This window comes from Rutidosis leptorrhynchoides, chromosome 2 (genome assembly GCF_046630445.1).
Source record: "Rutidosis leptorrhynchoides isolate AG116_Rl617_1_P2 chromosome 2, CSIRO_AGI_Rlap_v1, whole genome shotgun sequence".
Lineage (NCBI taxonomy): Eukaryota > Viridiplantae > Streptophyta > Magnoliopsida > Asterales > Asteraceae > Rutidosis > Rutidosis leptorrhynchoides.
Window position 1 is genome coordinate 151253700 of NC_092334.1, and position 17892 is coordinate 151271591.

The window sequence follows — 17892 nt, forward strand, 5'->3', positions numbered from 1 at the left end:
CCTTCCGATTTGAAAGAATCCTCTTCCTCTCTCCTTCATTTCATTTCATTTCATTTCATTTCATTTCCTTCCCTTTCATTTCCTTTAATTTAAAACTTGGGAACACAAACTTAAGCTTTCTTCTCAAGTTGTAAATTGAAAGGAAATGAAACGAAGGAGAAGGAAAATAAAAAAGAAACAGTGTTTTTGAGTTTCATTTGAAAGAGAATGGAAAGGAAATGGAAGTGTTATATAGTGTAATTTTCCTCTTCCTCTCCCTTTCATTTCATTTCATTCCCTTTTTTAATTTATAACTTGGGAACACTGCTTTAAGATGGGATACAAGTAGTAGTATTTATTTAAATTCCCCTTTTTTTTCAAAGAAAAATTAATTCTAGAAAACATAGGTACATTGTTGTAAAAGACAAATTTACACCAAAGATTATATGTCTACCATAAATACATTATACATAGATCCCAAAACTCATTGGCCGTCTAGTAGTACTCTAAGACCAACAACAAGCTAAGGACATCATCATACATAACTAAGCAGAAGTTTAAGTTAACAATGAGGTAGCTAGGAATACATATTACAATGATCTTCTCAAAATGGCAAACTCTTTGAAGTTGACATTGATGTGAGTGATCTAAAACGCTCGGATGGCACAAAATCTTGTTGCAAATTCGCCCTTTTTACGATCCTTCTCATGTTAGTATGCAAACTTTGTTGTACCAAATGTTTAACCGCTTTGTTCTCGTCACTCATCATTCTATCATCCTCTGAATCCTTAGGATCTTTCGACCTCATTGACCTGGAATTTGCAGAACCATATAAGGGCTCGGAAACATTTGAACCCATGGTTGCTACAAATGTTTCCGACACTTGTTTCCCTTTATCTGTCCTTAAAATTTCTAAAATTCTAGAAGCTCGTTTTTGTGCTAAAGTGCTTCCTAGGAGTGTTAACTCGAGAAGAGAAGATGAAACTCCCGACTCAATCATTGCTTGCCTATCTCTATACGATTTATGAGCCATTACCATCAAAATGTAAGTCGCGTGTTCTTGACAATTAGGTGAATCATTCCAACTTAAAACATCAACCAATATAACAAATGAATCATGAACACTACTAAATGCCTTTCGCCCTTCAGGAGTCGATACCACATTGCTTAAAATTGACAATATTCTATCACTAACTTCCATATCTCCCAGTGTTGTCAATAAAAGTGACACAAAATCATTAATTTCGATCATTGGCAATACATTAGTAGGCAAGATAGATAAATTGTAAAGCGCCCGCAAACAATCTTGAACTACTTGTTTATCGACCTTACCTTCGGTCGAATTTATGAAAGTTTTGACCAAAAACGAAATGGCTCCGGATGATCCGATAATAGGTTTGTTCGAGTCAAGTGCAGTCAATCCGAGAAAATTGGCAACAATTGCTGCTGACACATCAGGGTTAGGAACTTCACTTGGAGATTTAATTAGATCAAGCATCTTGTGTACTGCTCCTGCTTTAACAATTGCAGCTTTGTTCCTGAAATTCATTAAAGTACAAAACTTTATCATTTTAGGTCCAAGATTTTATCATTTCGAGCCAAACCCATGACTGAAATAACAGATATACACATAAGGTAGGACCAATTTGCTAGCTTAATACAGTAATTGCTAAATAGTAGTAGTAAGTCAAACCCAAATGGTCAAACACGACTAATTATGACAAAATATTGAGAAATTGAGTATAATTAATGATTAAATTAAATGCCAAATCAAAACAAAAAGTTAATAACACCCAATCCACTTAAAGCATGTCAAACAAAGTTAAATTCATCAAAACCCTACATTTATAACTCCAACTATAAACCCCAATTTTAATTAATTTTATCAAAACAACAAAATTAATATTATAAAGTGCTTACGTGTCATTTCCTATTCCAAGATTTAACAGTGCATAGAGACCAGCAATTTGGGAATCAAGATCATCGGAAACAAGCATTCCGACCAACGGCGGAATTGCTCCGAGCAAAGCTAACGTCGTTCTAGCACCGGAATCTTCTTTCGCTAATCTCCGTACATCTTTCGCGGCACTCAAAACGTCATCGTTCCCACCGCACTGCAACCGCTTCACCACCGCTTTCAAGTCTTCCAAAGTTTCCACCTTTTTCTTCACCGCTTCCTCTTCTTCCTCCAATAACTCCGACATCATTAATAACTCCGACAACTTGTCGGACTTTTTATTTTTAACATTACAATTATTTTTTAAATTTTCATTATTCTTCTCATTCACATCAGATCTGCATTCTGTTTTCTTTCCGATCACCTGAGACTGAACTGTGTGACGATGATGGTGACGGTAACCACCACATCTCATCGTGTCGATGATTTTGCGGCGAAATGATGACCATACGCCGGTGTTGGATTGATGGTGGTCAAGAACAACTGATGCAAGGTTGTTTTGTTGAAGTTTTCCCATTTAAATGAATGCCCTTTTGTAAAAATGTAAACTTGATATTAATTGTGTAACACCCACATTGCAGAAATGTATACCCAAGATTGATACACACAGTAGAAACACTAGTTGTATGTGTGTGGATCGTAAGACTTGAGAAAAGCTTCTGAAACAAAGGGAGGGAGGGACAGTATGGTGATGTGTCAGAAAGAAAAAGTATGAATTTGGAGGTGGGGTATTCATTATATAGTAGGATTACACTTACCTACCTTATTAATATGTTTGCTTACTTTTTTGTCCTTATAGAAAGTTTTTTTGTACTGTAACATTTTAAGCCTAATTTTGTTAACGTCATGTTAATTGGCAAGCCGGAGAATTGGGGAGACTCGGGGTGCTTAGCATTTCTATTTATTATTATTATTATTATTATTATTATTATTTTTTGCCGGAGCTTCTCTCGGAAGCAATCTCTCTACCTTGAAGTAGAGAGGGATGACATTCTCTTTCGGTGGGTGGAGAAGTTTTCTCAACGCATGATTAGAGAGACGACTTCTCTTTTATTCTAGGGTAGAGAAAGAATTGTCTACTTCTCTTTTATGCGCGAGATTGTGTATTGTTGTTGTTGTTGTTGTTGTTGTTGTTTTTGTTATTGTTTCAAAGTCCAAACATCAATATAATGTTATGGCTTTTTAAGGTAGTTTTTTTTCCTATAATTATCTGATTAACGACTAAGCCACCTCCCTCTGTAAATCCTGGATTCGCCTCTGTTAATTGATTAAGGGTCATACTAATATACTACTCCATACAAATTTAGAATGCGTTTAATAAAACTGAATAATTAACCATTGAATGGTTTATAATCTGAATGATTCAGAGGTAATGAATGACTTTGGTTCTGAATAACAATAAGCTGCTTGATAATGATTTAAATGAGCAATGTTAATGATGTAAAATTATCATATTAACCTTTATATGAATAATAATTAGAAATTAGAATATAATTGTTTAATAAGAGTTCTTGACTGGCTCTAGTTATTGAGTCGACATCAAACTTCGATTTATTGGCGACTTGACTGACTCTTAGAGCCTAATAATTTCAGGCAAGATTTAAAACCCATGGAAGTTTGATTTTACCATTTTCATGGCGTCTCAATTTTATTTTTAATTTAATTTTATTTTTTAGAAAATTCTTTCCTACTTATTAACCGGAGGTTCACTCGGATGCAATCAATCTATCTGTTGAAAAGAGAGAGTGATGATTTTCTCTACTTTTGAGAGTGTTTTCACTATGTGTGGAGAAATAACGTCTTTATTCTCGGATATGGGAAGGATTGTCTACATATCACCTCCTCCATACACCACTTATGTGGTATTGTGTTTTGTTGTTGTGTTGTTGATATAATTTAAAAAGATATTACATAAATCTACGTACTTAATGGTTAAGAGAGTATTTCAGCTCTGAATGGTTTAACACTGAATATCTGAGCCATTTAGCATCATCCGTCATTCAGAGGTCGGAAAAAACGGGTTAAATGTCGATGATTCAACATTCAACGCTAAACCATTCCATTTAGAGCCAAACAAACTGTGACGACCAGGAAATTTTCGATCAAATTTAAACTTTAATTCTTATAAGATTCTGGCACGATAAGCAAAGTCTATTAAACCGAGTTCCAAAATGTTTGAACTATTTTTCATGAATGCATTTGACCTTTGACCATTCCCGATGATTCACAAACAATTTATTTGAAAATAAATATGTAATGAAATATATATACATATATATAAATGTAAGTATATATATCTGATAATTAAAAATAATAAAATAGGATTTAAACATTTGATTTAAAAAGGTAAAATAATTATAAAATAATTATGTTGTAATTTAAAAAGAATCTATGTATAAATATATCTAAATTTTATGTATATTACAATATGTGTATAGAGTATAGATATTCAATTACATATCATATAATTAGAAACTATGATATAATGGTGATATTAACATATCAAGTGTAATTACAAAAAAAAAAAAAAATAATAATTTGTTACATTAGGAATATTATTTATTATCATCAAAATTAAAAATATTAATATTAAAACCCGTATTAGTTAAATTATATACATATATATATATACATATATACATATATACATATATATACATATATATACATATATATATACATATATATATATATATATACATATATGTATACACACACACATATATATATATATATATATATATATATATATATATATATATATATATATATATATATATATATATATATATATATATATATATATATATATATATATATATATATATATATGTATATAAATGATACATTTAATTTGTTAAAATATTATTATTACCAATAGTATTATTATCATTATTAAATAATATTATCATCACTAATATTATTAGTAATATTGTTAGTATAATCAATATTACTAAAAATTTTAAATTTTTTATAATTATGATTATTATCATTATAATACAACTTATTAAATTTTATCATTAAAATAATTACCATTATTATTAGTAACATTGTAAGTATTAACTTTATTACTAAAATTGTTAAAATTATTATAATTCTTGTTATTGTATTATAATAGTTATCATTGTTATTATTAATATAAAAATAATACAATTTATTAATATTAACATTAATGTTATCATTATAAACATTATTATAATTATTAGTAATATTATTCTAAATACTATTATTATTATCATGAAGATTGTTATTAACAGAATTATTAAATTATTATTATTAATTAATATTATCAGTATTATTATTCATTATTATAATTATTATTAAAATGTATATATATTTACCAATTATTAATAGTAAATATAATTTATATATATAAATAAGATATAATACGCGTATGTATCAACTAGCAATCACTATCTGCTTTAATTCCTTTTTTTCTTGTTTTGGATTCATGTATGTGAATCTGTTTGATGTCGAACTCAGACCCCAAATACAAACAAGATTAATTAACAATCCATATCACAGTTTACTTTATTTTTTATTTATTTATGTACGATCAATTGATCCTTGTCGATTTTATTTTGCTACAAAACAATTGAGAACGAATCTGGTACTGTGTTAATATCTAAATTACGTCCTATATAATACCTACAGCATTCTGTAAATGAATTAAAAACCAAAAATATAAGTCGACACCCTCTGTTTTGAAACCCAAACTGCAAAACCACAATTTCGAAACAAATTTAAAAAATGTAAAATTGCAGTTAGGATAGGAATTAGCTAGTCAAACTTTTTTCAAAATCCCACCTTCCAATTCTTTGAAACGAAGACTAATTTTGGAGTCAAACATATAAATTAAAAAGTTAAACGATTTGTTCATAAGAAAATTCGAGATCGATTTTGAGTTTATGGAACAATTGATGATTTCTAAAGTTTGTATACATGATTTCCAAACTTTTTCGTGTAAAAAGTTTCTGTTAAAACGTTCTTAAAATACGAAATCAATTTTTATTTTTTTTGTTAAGTGTTGCGACAGCAGCCTTGCTGCTATGGTCGTTTTTTTAATTTTTTTTGTTTCTAATTAAATATAAACAATTGATATTGGTTTGTGATTATCTTGAAATATTTAAATTCATGTTTCGAAGATTGATAAGTCCCTGATCGAATTTTTAGTTGAAAAGAAGATAAAGAATTAGGGAAACAGAAAGACTGGGTTACATAAAATTAATACGAGAATTAAAACAGAAAGACTGGTACAGCAGTATGGTTAAGAAGGGTGTCGAATTAGCGAGGGGTCACGAGTTCAATCCTAGGCTGGAACATTTTTTTTTACAAAGCTCTTTAAGGTAGTCTCTTTATTTGTTTTATTATTATTATTAGTATTGTTATTATTATTATTATTATTATTATTATTATTATTACTAATATTATAAATATTAATATTATTATTATTAGGATTGTTATTATTATTATTGTTATTATTATTATTAACTAGTATTATTGTTAAATGTAAGTATTATTATCATTATTTAAAATATTATCATTTACTTAGTTATTATTTATAGAATTTATTATTATTATTATTATTATTATTATTATTATTATTATTATTATTATTATTATTATTATTATGATTGTTATTATTAGTGTTATTATGAAAAATAAAAAAAGTTATTATTATTTTCATTAATATTAGTATTATTATCATCTTATAAGTATCAGTATTATTATTATTATTAAGTGTTATAAATATATTGGTTATTATTATTATTATTATTATCACTAATAGTTGTATTATTATTATTATCATTATGATTAGGGTTACTAATATGAAAATAATACAAGTCATCATTATCTTAGTATTAGTATCACTTTTGTAACTATTAGTATAATTATTATTATTATTAAACAAAAGTATCGTTATTAACAATATCATTATTATTATTAATATTATCATTTTAATAAAGTTATTATTAATATTATTAGTAAATCATTACTATCAAAACTATCAGTTTTAAACAAATAAATATTTTGCACTTAAAACAGATTATTTACATATATATTAATATTCTATATATAAATCATATTAACCTTACTTATATAAAAACTCACATATAACAAATTAGGTATTTTTAATATAATACTAATATATATATATATATATATATATATATATATATATATATATATATATATATATATATATATATATATATATATATATATATATATAGATATTTATCAAAATAACTATATTAGTCACTATAGATACATATACAAAATAAATATATACAACATATAATTTAAGATATTAAATAAAGTATACGTTTTTTTTAAATGAAATCTAGTATAAATCTTATATAACTACAAAATATATATAAGTAATATATATTAATAAATGAAATTTTGAGATTTCAATTATATGTTTTAATATATATAATTGGTATAGGTTCGTGAATCCAAGGCCAACCCTGCATTGTTCAATATCGTTATATGTATTTTTACTATAAAATACAGTATGGTGAGTTTCATTTGCTCCCTTTTTAAATGCTTTTGCAATATATATTTTTGGGACTGAGAATACATGCGCTGATTTTATAACTGTTTTACAAAATAGACACAAGTAATCGAAACTACATCCTATGGTTGAATTATTAAACCGAATATGCCCCTTTTAGCTTGGTAGCCTAAGAATTAGGGAACTAGCCCCTAATTGACGCGAATCCTAAAGGTAGGGAACTAACAACCCGCATTCTGGAATTTGGAATGCTTTAGTACTTCGATTTTATCATGTCCGATGGGTGTCCCGGAATGATGGGGTTATTCTATATGCATCTTGTTAATGTCGGTTACCAGGTGTTCACCATATGAATGATTTTTATCTATATGCAGTTTGCGAAATGCCTGATACGAGAATGATGTTTATGAAAAATGAAATCTTGTGGTCTATTAAAATATTAAAAATGATTGTTTATGATAAACTAATGAACTCACCAACCTTTTGGTTGACACTTGAAAGCATGTTTATTCCCAGGTATAAAAGAAATCTTCCGCTGTGCATTTGCTCATTATAAAGATATTACTTGGAGTCATTCATGGCATATTTCGAAAGACGTTGCATTCGAGTCGTTGAGTTCATCAAGATTATTATTAAGTCAATTATAGTTGGTTGTATTATGAAATGGTATGCATGCTGTCAACTTTCGATGTAAAGAAAGTTAGTCTTTTAAAAACGAATGCAATGTTTGTAAAATGGCATATAGAGGTCAAGTACCTCGGATTGTAACCAAATGTAATGTATTCGTCCAGATGGATTAGGACGGGTCATTTCAGTTGGTATCAGAGCGGTGGTCTTAGTGAACTAGGTCTTGCATTAGTGTGTCTAACTGATAGTTGTTTAGATGCATTAGTGAGTCTGGACTTCGACCGTGTCTGCATGTCAAAAGTTTTGCTTATCATTTAGTGTCAAAAAATTATTTGCTTATCATCCTTAAAGTCTAGACACGTCTTACTTCCTCTATTGCATAGACAATGTATAGATAAATTCATATCTTAGCGTATCTGCTAATCTATATCTTAGCGTATCTGTTACTGTAACTTTGCCTGACATATTCCGTAAATTCCTTCGTAATCTACGAAATCTTTTGTTCTATATATATAGATATTCTATGTAATTAGAATACCATTCGATAGCCGAAAATTATTTCATATCGAAAAATCCTTTATTCAATCGTACGAAATGGAAATCGCCACTAGTTCAAGTCTCTCGGATTCCGATATGGAGTTTCACTCGAGCTCCGAAAGCAGCGTCACCAGAATGAATCAAACAAATCAGTCATCCCCAATTCATCTGATGGTTTCGTAGCCTCCTTAATCAATGAGAACAAGAAGAAGGCGATCCTTTCCATCCACCACATTACCCATTTGGCGAAGAACCTGAAGCACTTATGTGACGCCGCTAAAAATTTTTTTTTATATATACGTGGCGGAAGCTTTAACATTAATTAAATACGGTATCAACAATTGTACAAACCGATGTCACGTGTCATTAAAACAAATTACATATTAACATGAAAAGACGTAAATACATTCTGTTATCAAAAGTACACGGTTCATATTCCAAAAGACCACATCAGAGTTAACCCTGTCAAACATAACATCATCATGCCCGTCTTCTCCCAAAAGCACTATCTACAAAAGCTAACAACCTGCAGGGAGGAGATGGAGGGGAATTAGCACGAAGCTAAGTGAGTACGACTAACTACAGGCCATAGCATACACAAGTGTTATACTAATCATGTCACAATAGTCTAACACACAAACATCACCCAAGTGTCGTCTACAGAGACTCTGGCGGCTCGGCCAAACCATTAACCACCAGCTGATCGGACTGGGGCTTACCAGAAGTTCCTCCACCGCCGTATGTATATACATAATCCACACGCAACGGACGCGTCATTTACATATATATACACCACGGCTGTCTAGGCTACCACAGAGGAACCCAACCCGTAGGTTGATCTCTCCTACCGAGGCTACCACACAATAGGGACGCACCGGGCTCCAGCAGACAAGCATCAACTAACATGCAGTCATCACAAGGAACTAACTAACCACAACAATAAGTATATCTAACAAGCATGACAATCATAATATAACATGCTTCTATATACTATATTCTCCAGTTAGTCCCACTCACCAAATACCAGCAAACGAGAAGGTATTCAGCTATCTAATCACTGAACCTTCTCTTTCTCCTTTTCTCCTGAGAAAAACATATACACAAGTTAGTTTACGTCCATAAGCACCAAATAACACAATACAGAAAATTTTGCCAGAAAACTGTCCGCTAAAATTTTTCTGCTTAACACTTATGCACTTTCAAAATTTACATCATAATCATCAAAATACAAACGGGCAGCATAACGGCTAGAATTCAACACTTAGTAAAATATTTCACTGCATAGACCATCGGTCGATTGTCAGAGACTATCGGCCGATCGTCACTACACCATCGGTCGAGGGACTACACCATCGGTCGATCGTTAAAATTTCAACCGTTGGTCGAAGGACTCACACCATCGGTCAAGGGTCTAGTCCTTCGGCCGATCGTCAGACACCATCGGTCGAGGGTCAGAGACCATCGGCCGAGGGTAGTTCATCTGCAGCAGCAGCTGCCAAAGTGACGGGTTTCTCACCAAACTCACCAATTCTCGACCTAGAGCTCGTTTTTAACCTTAAAACTTGCCAAATCAAGTACACTGATCATTTAGAAACACAAACTCACAAGGTTTTGACACTAACAACACCAAATCAACCCATTTTGACCCAATTTACACTTTTATGAAAAACTAACACAAAAACTCCATTTTCTCAAAGATTAATTCACGAAATGATACAAACCTTACCTTAAATGAATCAGTGAATCACAAGGAACACAATAATATAAACGATTTGAGCTCTAAAGCAAGAATTAAGGATTAGGGTTTGTTAGTAGGTGAAAGGGAAGGTACGGGAGTGTTTTGGGAAGGGTCTGGAAAATGCAAGAAGGGGATAGACATCAGTCTATTATTTGGGATTGAATCCCATACTGTGTAACACACGGATATTTATTAGTATCTGATATCTTTCCTACATCATTTGGCAACCCAAACGAAGTCCAAATTAAATAAACAAACCTGTTCTGTGACCCTTGTCACAAACTGGTCCTAATCACATTATTATTTAATAGTAAATATTAAATAAAAATAAAAGCATATAATAACGCAATACAAACTTAAGGGCAATCTAGTAATCTTACATCTAGGCCCGATTGAGGATGTTACAACTTACCGGTGTACCTGTTCGAAATACCATTTTCTCTCTCATTTCCAGAGTATCTCGCCACGACTATATCATAACTCATATTCTAAACCTTATTCATTCGCTCGTTCCTACCGGCAATCATCCCGGAGTAATCGAAGAAGTCAACGAGCTTCGCTCTCGAGTAATCAATTTGGAAAACATGGTGCAAAACCTACCAGCTTCAGGAACAGCACCGGCAACACCAGTACCACCAATAACATAAGCCTCAACATCACACGCCTCGATATCACCATCTGTACTTCGAGTATGATCTTCGTTCTACGTATCGTTCTACCTCATTTATCTTTATTAGAGATTATATATATTCTCGTTCTAACGGTAAATCAAATGAGTTTAATATCATATTGACTCCTTAAATCCATGATTACATCTGAAGAAAATATATATGTATATATGTTTTCATAAAGATGGTAATTAAAAATTCTTTTGTACAAACTGTTAACGGTGAAAATATTTTAACGGGTAGGTAATACCCGAGGAATATTTAGATTTCACATTAATAAGTTACACTGTACATTCTTCGAACCTGATTCAACGGTCATTTACTATCCCACTTACATCCACAAGATATACGAATCCGTTCACCACAGAATAACCATTTTCATTCAATTTCATATTTGGATTTTGTCCTATCAGAATTCAACAAGTGACATAATGAAGAAAACATTGGGAAAAATAAAAAATTGTTAGAAATAAACAAACTAACTATGAGAAATTTTGTTAAGAATTCACGCTAACAAAATCCTAGCTAACTGTTCATAGCTAACTGTTAATACCGTATTACTTTTTATTTATTACATTTTATTTATCGCAATTTATTTATCGCAATTTAATTCTCGCAATTTTATTTATCGTCATTTAATTTTTGTTATTTATTTTACGCACTTTAAATATCGGGACACGTATACAAAGTTTTGACATATCATATCGACGCATCTATATATATTATTTGGAATAACCATAGACACTCTATATGCAGTAATGTTCGAGTTAGCTATACAGGATTGAGGTTGATTCTCAAATAATATATATACTTTGAGTTGTGATCGAGTCTGAGACATGTACACGGGTCACGATACGTATTAATTAATTCGAATATTATATATTTAACTATATATGAATTATTGGACTGTTAACTGTGGACTATCGACTATGGACTAATATCATTGGACAATTAAAATGAATTAAAATATTGATTATAACATATGAAACTAAACATTTCTTCAAGTTTGCCACTTGATCTCATCTTAAACCTCATTTGTATCTTGACAATTACAATATGCATTCACACCTTTCATAATTCTTGAAAACACCTCAATCGAGAGGATGAACCAACCGTACTTCATCTACGGAAGAAAAGATTGATGCATATAGTTATGCACCTGAAAACACTCGGAACCTGAGTAAACGTTTAACACGTATCTGTGCTAATTCATTTAGTGTTATTATTACCCAAAATAACTTGGGGATTCCTCTCAAAGTAGCAAATTTTGTCACAGTTCCAGCAAGTCAACTTCGATTTTTCGTTCGAAACAACCTTATTAACACTTTGATATATATGTGCGCTCTTTTATTGTTACCGGGAAACCTTTTATATTCCACCATACTACCATCAGCGTTTAATCATCTAAAAACACAATTCTCTTGAAACCACCTCTAATTGATAATCGATGATTCAGATATGGTAGCATTAAATGCAGAGGAAATAGCAAAATTGTAGATGGTCTAAACGGCCAAATGTTGATAATTAAGAATGGAATTGTTAGGAACGCTCGATAGAAAAAGTTGGTACTGAAAAACAGATTGAGCTAACCATGAAGGAGACCAAGGACAAATACAAGGACCAAACCCTATATTCAAAGAATACAGGTAATTCTGGATCCGATGAAATCTTTAGAGAATATCCTGCTCCGGAGTCATGTTAAAATCTTGCGGAAAATTTTTCCTTATCAACTTTCGAACTTAGAAATTCTAAAATATCATCATAAATATCTTCGATACTTCTGAAGATATTTTCATAAATATTCTCGTCCGAAATTATATACCTCTTCGTGCTATCTGTAATACATTATATTGGAAATTTCTGTAAAATCTAAGTATAAACTATGAATGAATTCTGAAGTAGTGTTGGGAACTAAAGCATGAGTTAGTATAATATAATGACACTTGATCAACGTGATTATATTACAGTAAGTCATGCTGAGTTTCTAATGGAACGTTATGATTCACAGACTATAACGCCATCATGTGCCATGTTACACGACTCTTACATTCTATCTAATCTATAAACATATCAAGAACATATTTTCTTGATATTCCTATCTTTTCCCTTGAATTCTGGTAATTTGACCAGTCAGATTGTGCTATTACCATTTCTTCTTAGAACGTTAGTCATGTTCATTCGAAACTTCATACCTACGAATTCTGGATCATTATTCGCTTAACTTAAAGTCGGGAAGAGAAAACAAAAGTATTGAACTCCAAAATATAAAGGAAATGAAGAGGGTGGATTTATAGTGAAATATCCGACATGGCAATCGGGACAGATGACCGCATTTAATTAAAGAGATCTTAATTTTCTTAATCACTGACGAATCAAATCTTATATAGATAACGAAGATTTTCTTTGAAATCCTTTGAATTCCGGAATTCAAACATGACTAGTGGAAAGTTATGATGAAACTTGTCTATCTCATTTCACTATTTAGTGATAACTTCATTCGTACGCTTCGAGAACTCAAAACGTTTTATCTATATTATTCAATAGTGATAAAACTCTATTTAACAACTCAGATTCGTCATGAAAACATACATATTGTCAGCCATGATGATAGCTATCAAATTTTGGGGACGAAATTCCTTTAACGGGTATGTACTGTGACGACTCGGAAATTTCCGATCAAATTTAAACTTTAATCCTTATAAGATTCTGGCACGATAAGCAAAGTCTATTAAATCGAGTTCTAAAATGTTTGAACTATTTTTCATGAATGCATTTGACCTTTGACCATTCCCGATGATTCACGAACAATTTATTTGAAAATAAATATGTAATGAAATATATATACATATATATAAATGTAAGCATATATATCTGATAATTAAAAATAATAAAATAGGATTTAAACATTTTAATTAAAAAGGTAAGATAATTATAAAATAATTATGTTGTAATTTAAAAAGAATCTATGTATAAATATATTTAAATTTTATGTATATTACAATATGTGTATAGAGTATAGATATTCAATTACATATCATATAATTAGAAACTATGATATAATTGTGATATTAACATATCAAGTGTAATTACAAGTAAAAAAAACAAAAAACAAAATTTGTTATATTAGGAATATTATTTATTATCATCAAAATTAATAATATTAATATTAAAACCCGTATTAGTTAAATTATTATTTCCAATGTACAATATATATATATATATATATATATATATATACACATTTAATTTGTTATAATATTATTATTACCAATAGTATTATTATCATTATTAAATAATATTATCATCACTAATATTATTAGTAATATTGTTAGTATAATCAGTATTACTAAAAATTATAAAATTTTATAATTATGATTATTATCATTATAATACAACTTATTAAATTTTATCATTAAAATAATTACTATTATTATTAGTAACATTGTAAGTATTAACTTTATTACTAAAATTATTAAAATTATTATAATTCTTGTTATTGTATTATAATAGTTATCCTTGTTATTATTAATATAAAAATAATACAATTTATTAATATTGACATTAATTTTATCATTATAAAGATTATTATAATTATTAGTAATATTATTCTAAAATACTATTATTATTATCATGAAGATTGTTATTAACAGAATTATTAAATTATTATTATTAATTAATATTATCAGTATTATTATTATTATTATTATTATTATTATTATTATTATTATTATTATTATTATTATTATTATTATTATTATTATTATTATTAAAATGTATATATATTTACCAATTTATAATAGTAAATATAATTTATATATATAAATAAGATATAATACGCGTATGTATCAGCTAGCAATCACTATCTGCTTTAATTCCTTTTCTTCTTGTTTTAGATTCATGTATGTGAATCTGTTAGATGTCGAACTCAGACCCCAAATACAAACAAGATCAATTAACAATCCATATCACAGTTTACTTTATTTTTTATTTATTTCTGTACGATCAATTGATCCTTGTCGATTTTATTTTGCTACAAAACAACTGAGAACGAATCTGGTACTGTGTTAATATCTAAATTATGTCCTATATAATACCTACTGCATTCTGTAAATGAATTAAAAACTAAAAACTAAAAATATAAGTCGACACCCTCTGTTTTGAAACCCAAACTGCAAAACCACGATTTCGAAACAAATTTAAAAATGTAAAATTGCAGTTAGGATAGGAATTAGCTAGTCAAACTTTCTTCAAAATCCCACCTTCCAATTCTTTGAAACGAAGACGAATTTTGGAGTCAAACATATAAATTAAAAAGTCAAACGATTTGTTCATAAGGAAATTCGAGTTCGTTTTTGAGTTTATGGAACAATTGATGATTCCTAAAGTTTGTATACATGATTTCCAAACTTTTTCGTGTAAAAAGTTTCTATTAAAACGTTCTTAAAATACGAAATCAATTTTTTTTTGTTAAGTGTTGCGACAGCAGCCTTGCTGCTATGGTCGTTTTTTTAATTTTTTTTGTTTCTAATTAAATATAAACAATTGATATTGGTTTGTGATTATCTTGAATTATTTAAATTCATGTTTCGAAGATTGATAAGTCCCTGGTCGAATTTTTAGTTGAAAAGAAGATAAAGAATTAGGGAAACATAAAGACTGGGTTACATAAAATTAATACGAGAATTAAAACAGAAAGACTGGTACAGCAGGATGGTTAAGAAGGGTGTCGAATTAGCGAGGGGTCTCAAGTTCAATCCTAGGCTGGAACATTTTTTTTACAAAGCTCTTTAAGGCAGTCTCCTTATTTGTTTTATTATTATTATTATTATTATTATTATTATTATTATTATTATTATTATTATTATTATTATTATTATTATTATTATTATTACTAATATTATAAATATTAATATTATTATTATTAGGATTGTTATTATTATTATTGTTATTATTATTATTAACTAGTATTATTGTTAAATGTAAGTATTATTATCATTATTTCAAATATTATCATTTACTTAGTTATTATTAATAGAATGTATTATTATTTTTATTATGATTGTTATTATTAGTGTTATTATGAAAAATAAAACAAGTTATTATTATTTTCATTAATATTAGTATTAGTATCATCTTATAAGTATTATTATTATTATTATTAAGTGTTATAAATATATTGGTTATTATTATTATTATTATTATCACTAATAGTTGTATTATTATTATTATTATTATCATCATTATGATTAGGGTTACTAATATGAAAATAATACAAGTCATCATTATCTTAGTATTAGTATCACTTTTGTAACTATTAGTATAATTATTATTATTATTATTATTAAATAAAAGTATCGTTATTAACAATATCATTATTATTATTATTATTAATATTATCATTTTAATAAAGTTATTATTAATATTATTAGTAAATCATTACTATCATTTTTAAACAAATAAATATTTTGCACCTAAAACAGATTATTTACATATATATTAATATTCTATATATAAATCATATTAACCTTACTTACATAAAAACTCACATACAACAAATTAGGTATTTTTAATATAATACTAAATATATATATATATATATATATATATATATATATATATATATATATATATATATATATATATATATATATATATATATATATATATATATATATATATATATATATATCAAAATAACTATATTAGTCACTTTAGATACATATACAAAATAAATATATACAACATATAATTTAAGATATTAAATAAAGTATACGTTTTTTTTTTAAAATGGAATCTAGTATAAATCTTATATAACTACAAAATATATATAAGTAATATATATTAATAAATGAAATTTTGAGATTTCAATTATATGTTTTAATATATATAATTGGTATAGGTTCGTGAATCCAAGGCCAACCCTGCATTGTTCAATATCGTTATATGTATTTTTACTATAAAATACAGTATGTTGAGTTTCATTTGCTCCCTTTTTAAATGCTTTTGCAATATATATTTTTGGGACTGAGAATACATGCGCTGATTTTATAACTGTTTTACAAAATAGACACAAGTAATCGAAACTACATCCTATGGTTGAATTATTAAACCGAATATGCCCCTTTTAGCTTGGTAGCCTAAGAATTAGGGAACTGGCCCCTAATTGACGCGAATCCTAAAGGTAGGGAACTAACAACCCGCATTCTGGAATTTGGAATGCTTTAGTACTTCGATTTTATCATGTCCGATGGGTGTCCCGGAATGATGGGGATATTCTATATGCATCTTGTTAATGTCGGTTACCAGGTGTTCACCATATGAATGATTTTTATCTATATACAGTTTGCGAAATGCCTGATACGAGAATGATGTTTATGAAAAATGAAATCTTGTGGTCTATTAAAATATTGAAAATGATTGTTTATGATAAACTAATGAACTCACCAACCTTTTGGTTGACACTTGAAAGCATGTTTATTCTCAGGTATGAAAGAAATCTTCCGTTGTGCATTTGCTCATTATAAAGATATTACTTGGAGTCATTCATGGCATATTTCGAAAGACGTTGCATTCGAGTCATTGAGTTCATCAAGATTATTATTAAGTCAATTATAGTTGGTTGTATTATGAAATGGTATGCATGCTGTCAACTTTAGATGTAAAGAAAGTTAGTCTTTTAAAAACGAATGCAATGTTTGTAAAATGGCATATAGAGGTCAAGTACCTCGCGATGTAACCAAATGTAATGTATTCGTCCAGATGGATTAGGACGGGTCATTTCACAAACACACCCTTAGGGGCGGATCTTTCGTAGGGCAGAAGGGGGCTCTCGCCCCTCCAAAAGTTTGAGTAGATAGTGGGGATTTGT

General features: G+C 28.8%; 1 protein-coding gene across 1 annotated transcript; it reads right to left on the bottom strand.

Annotated features, from left to right (window-relative positions):
* Nucleotides 1-583: 583 nt before the first annotated feature.
* On the bottom strand, nt 584-2453 carry LOC139888355 (U-box domain-containing protein 45-like). Its single transcript, XM_071871365.1, has 2 exons — nt 1900-2453; nt 584-1517 (listed from the first exon to the last, which is right to left on the bottom strand). Exons 1-2 carry the CDS (start codon nt 2451-2453, stop codon nt 584-586), a joined length of 1488 nt encoding a protein of 495 aa, XP_071727466.1.
* Between the last annotated feature and the right edge of the window lie 15439 nt (nt 2454-17892).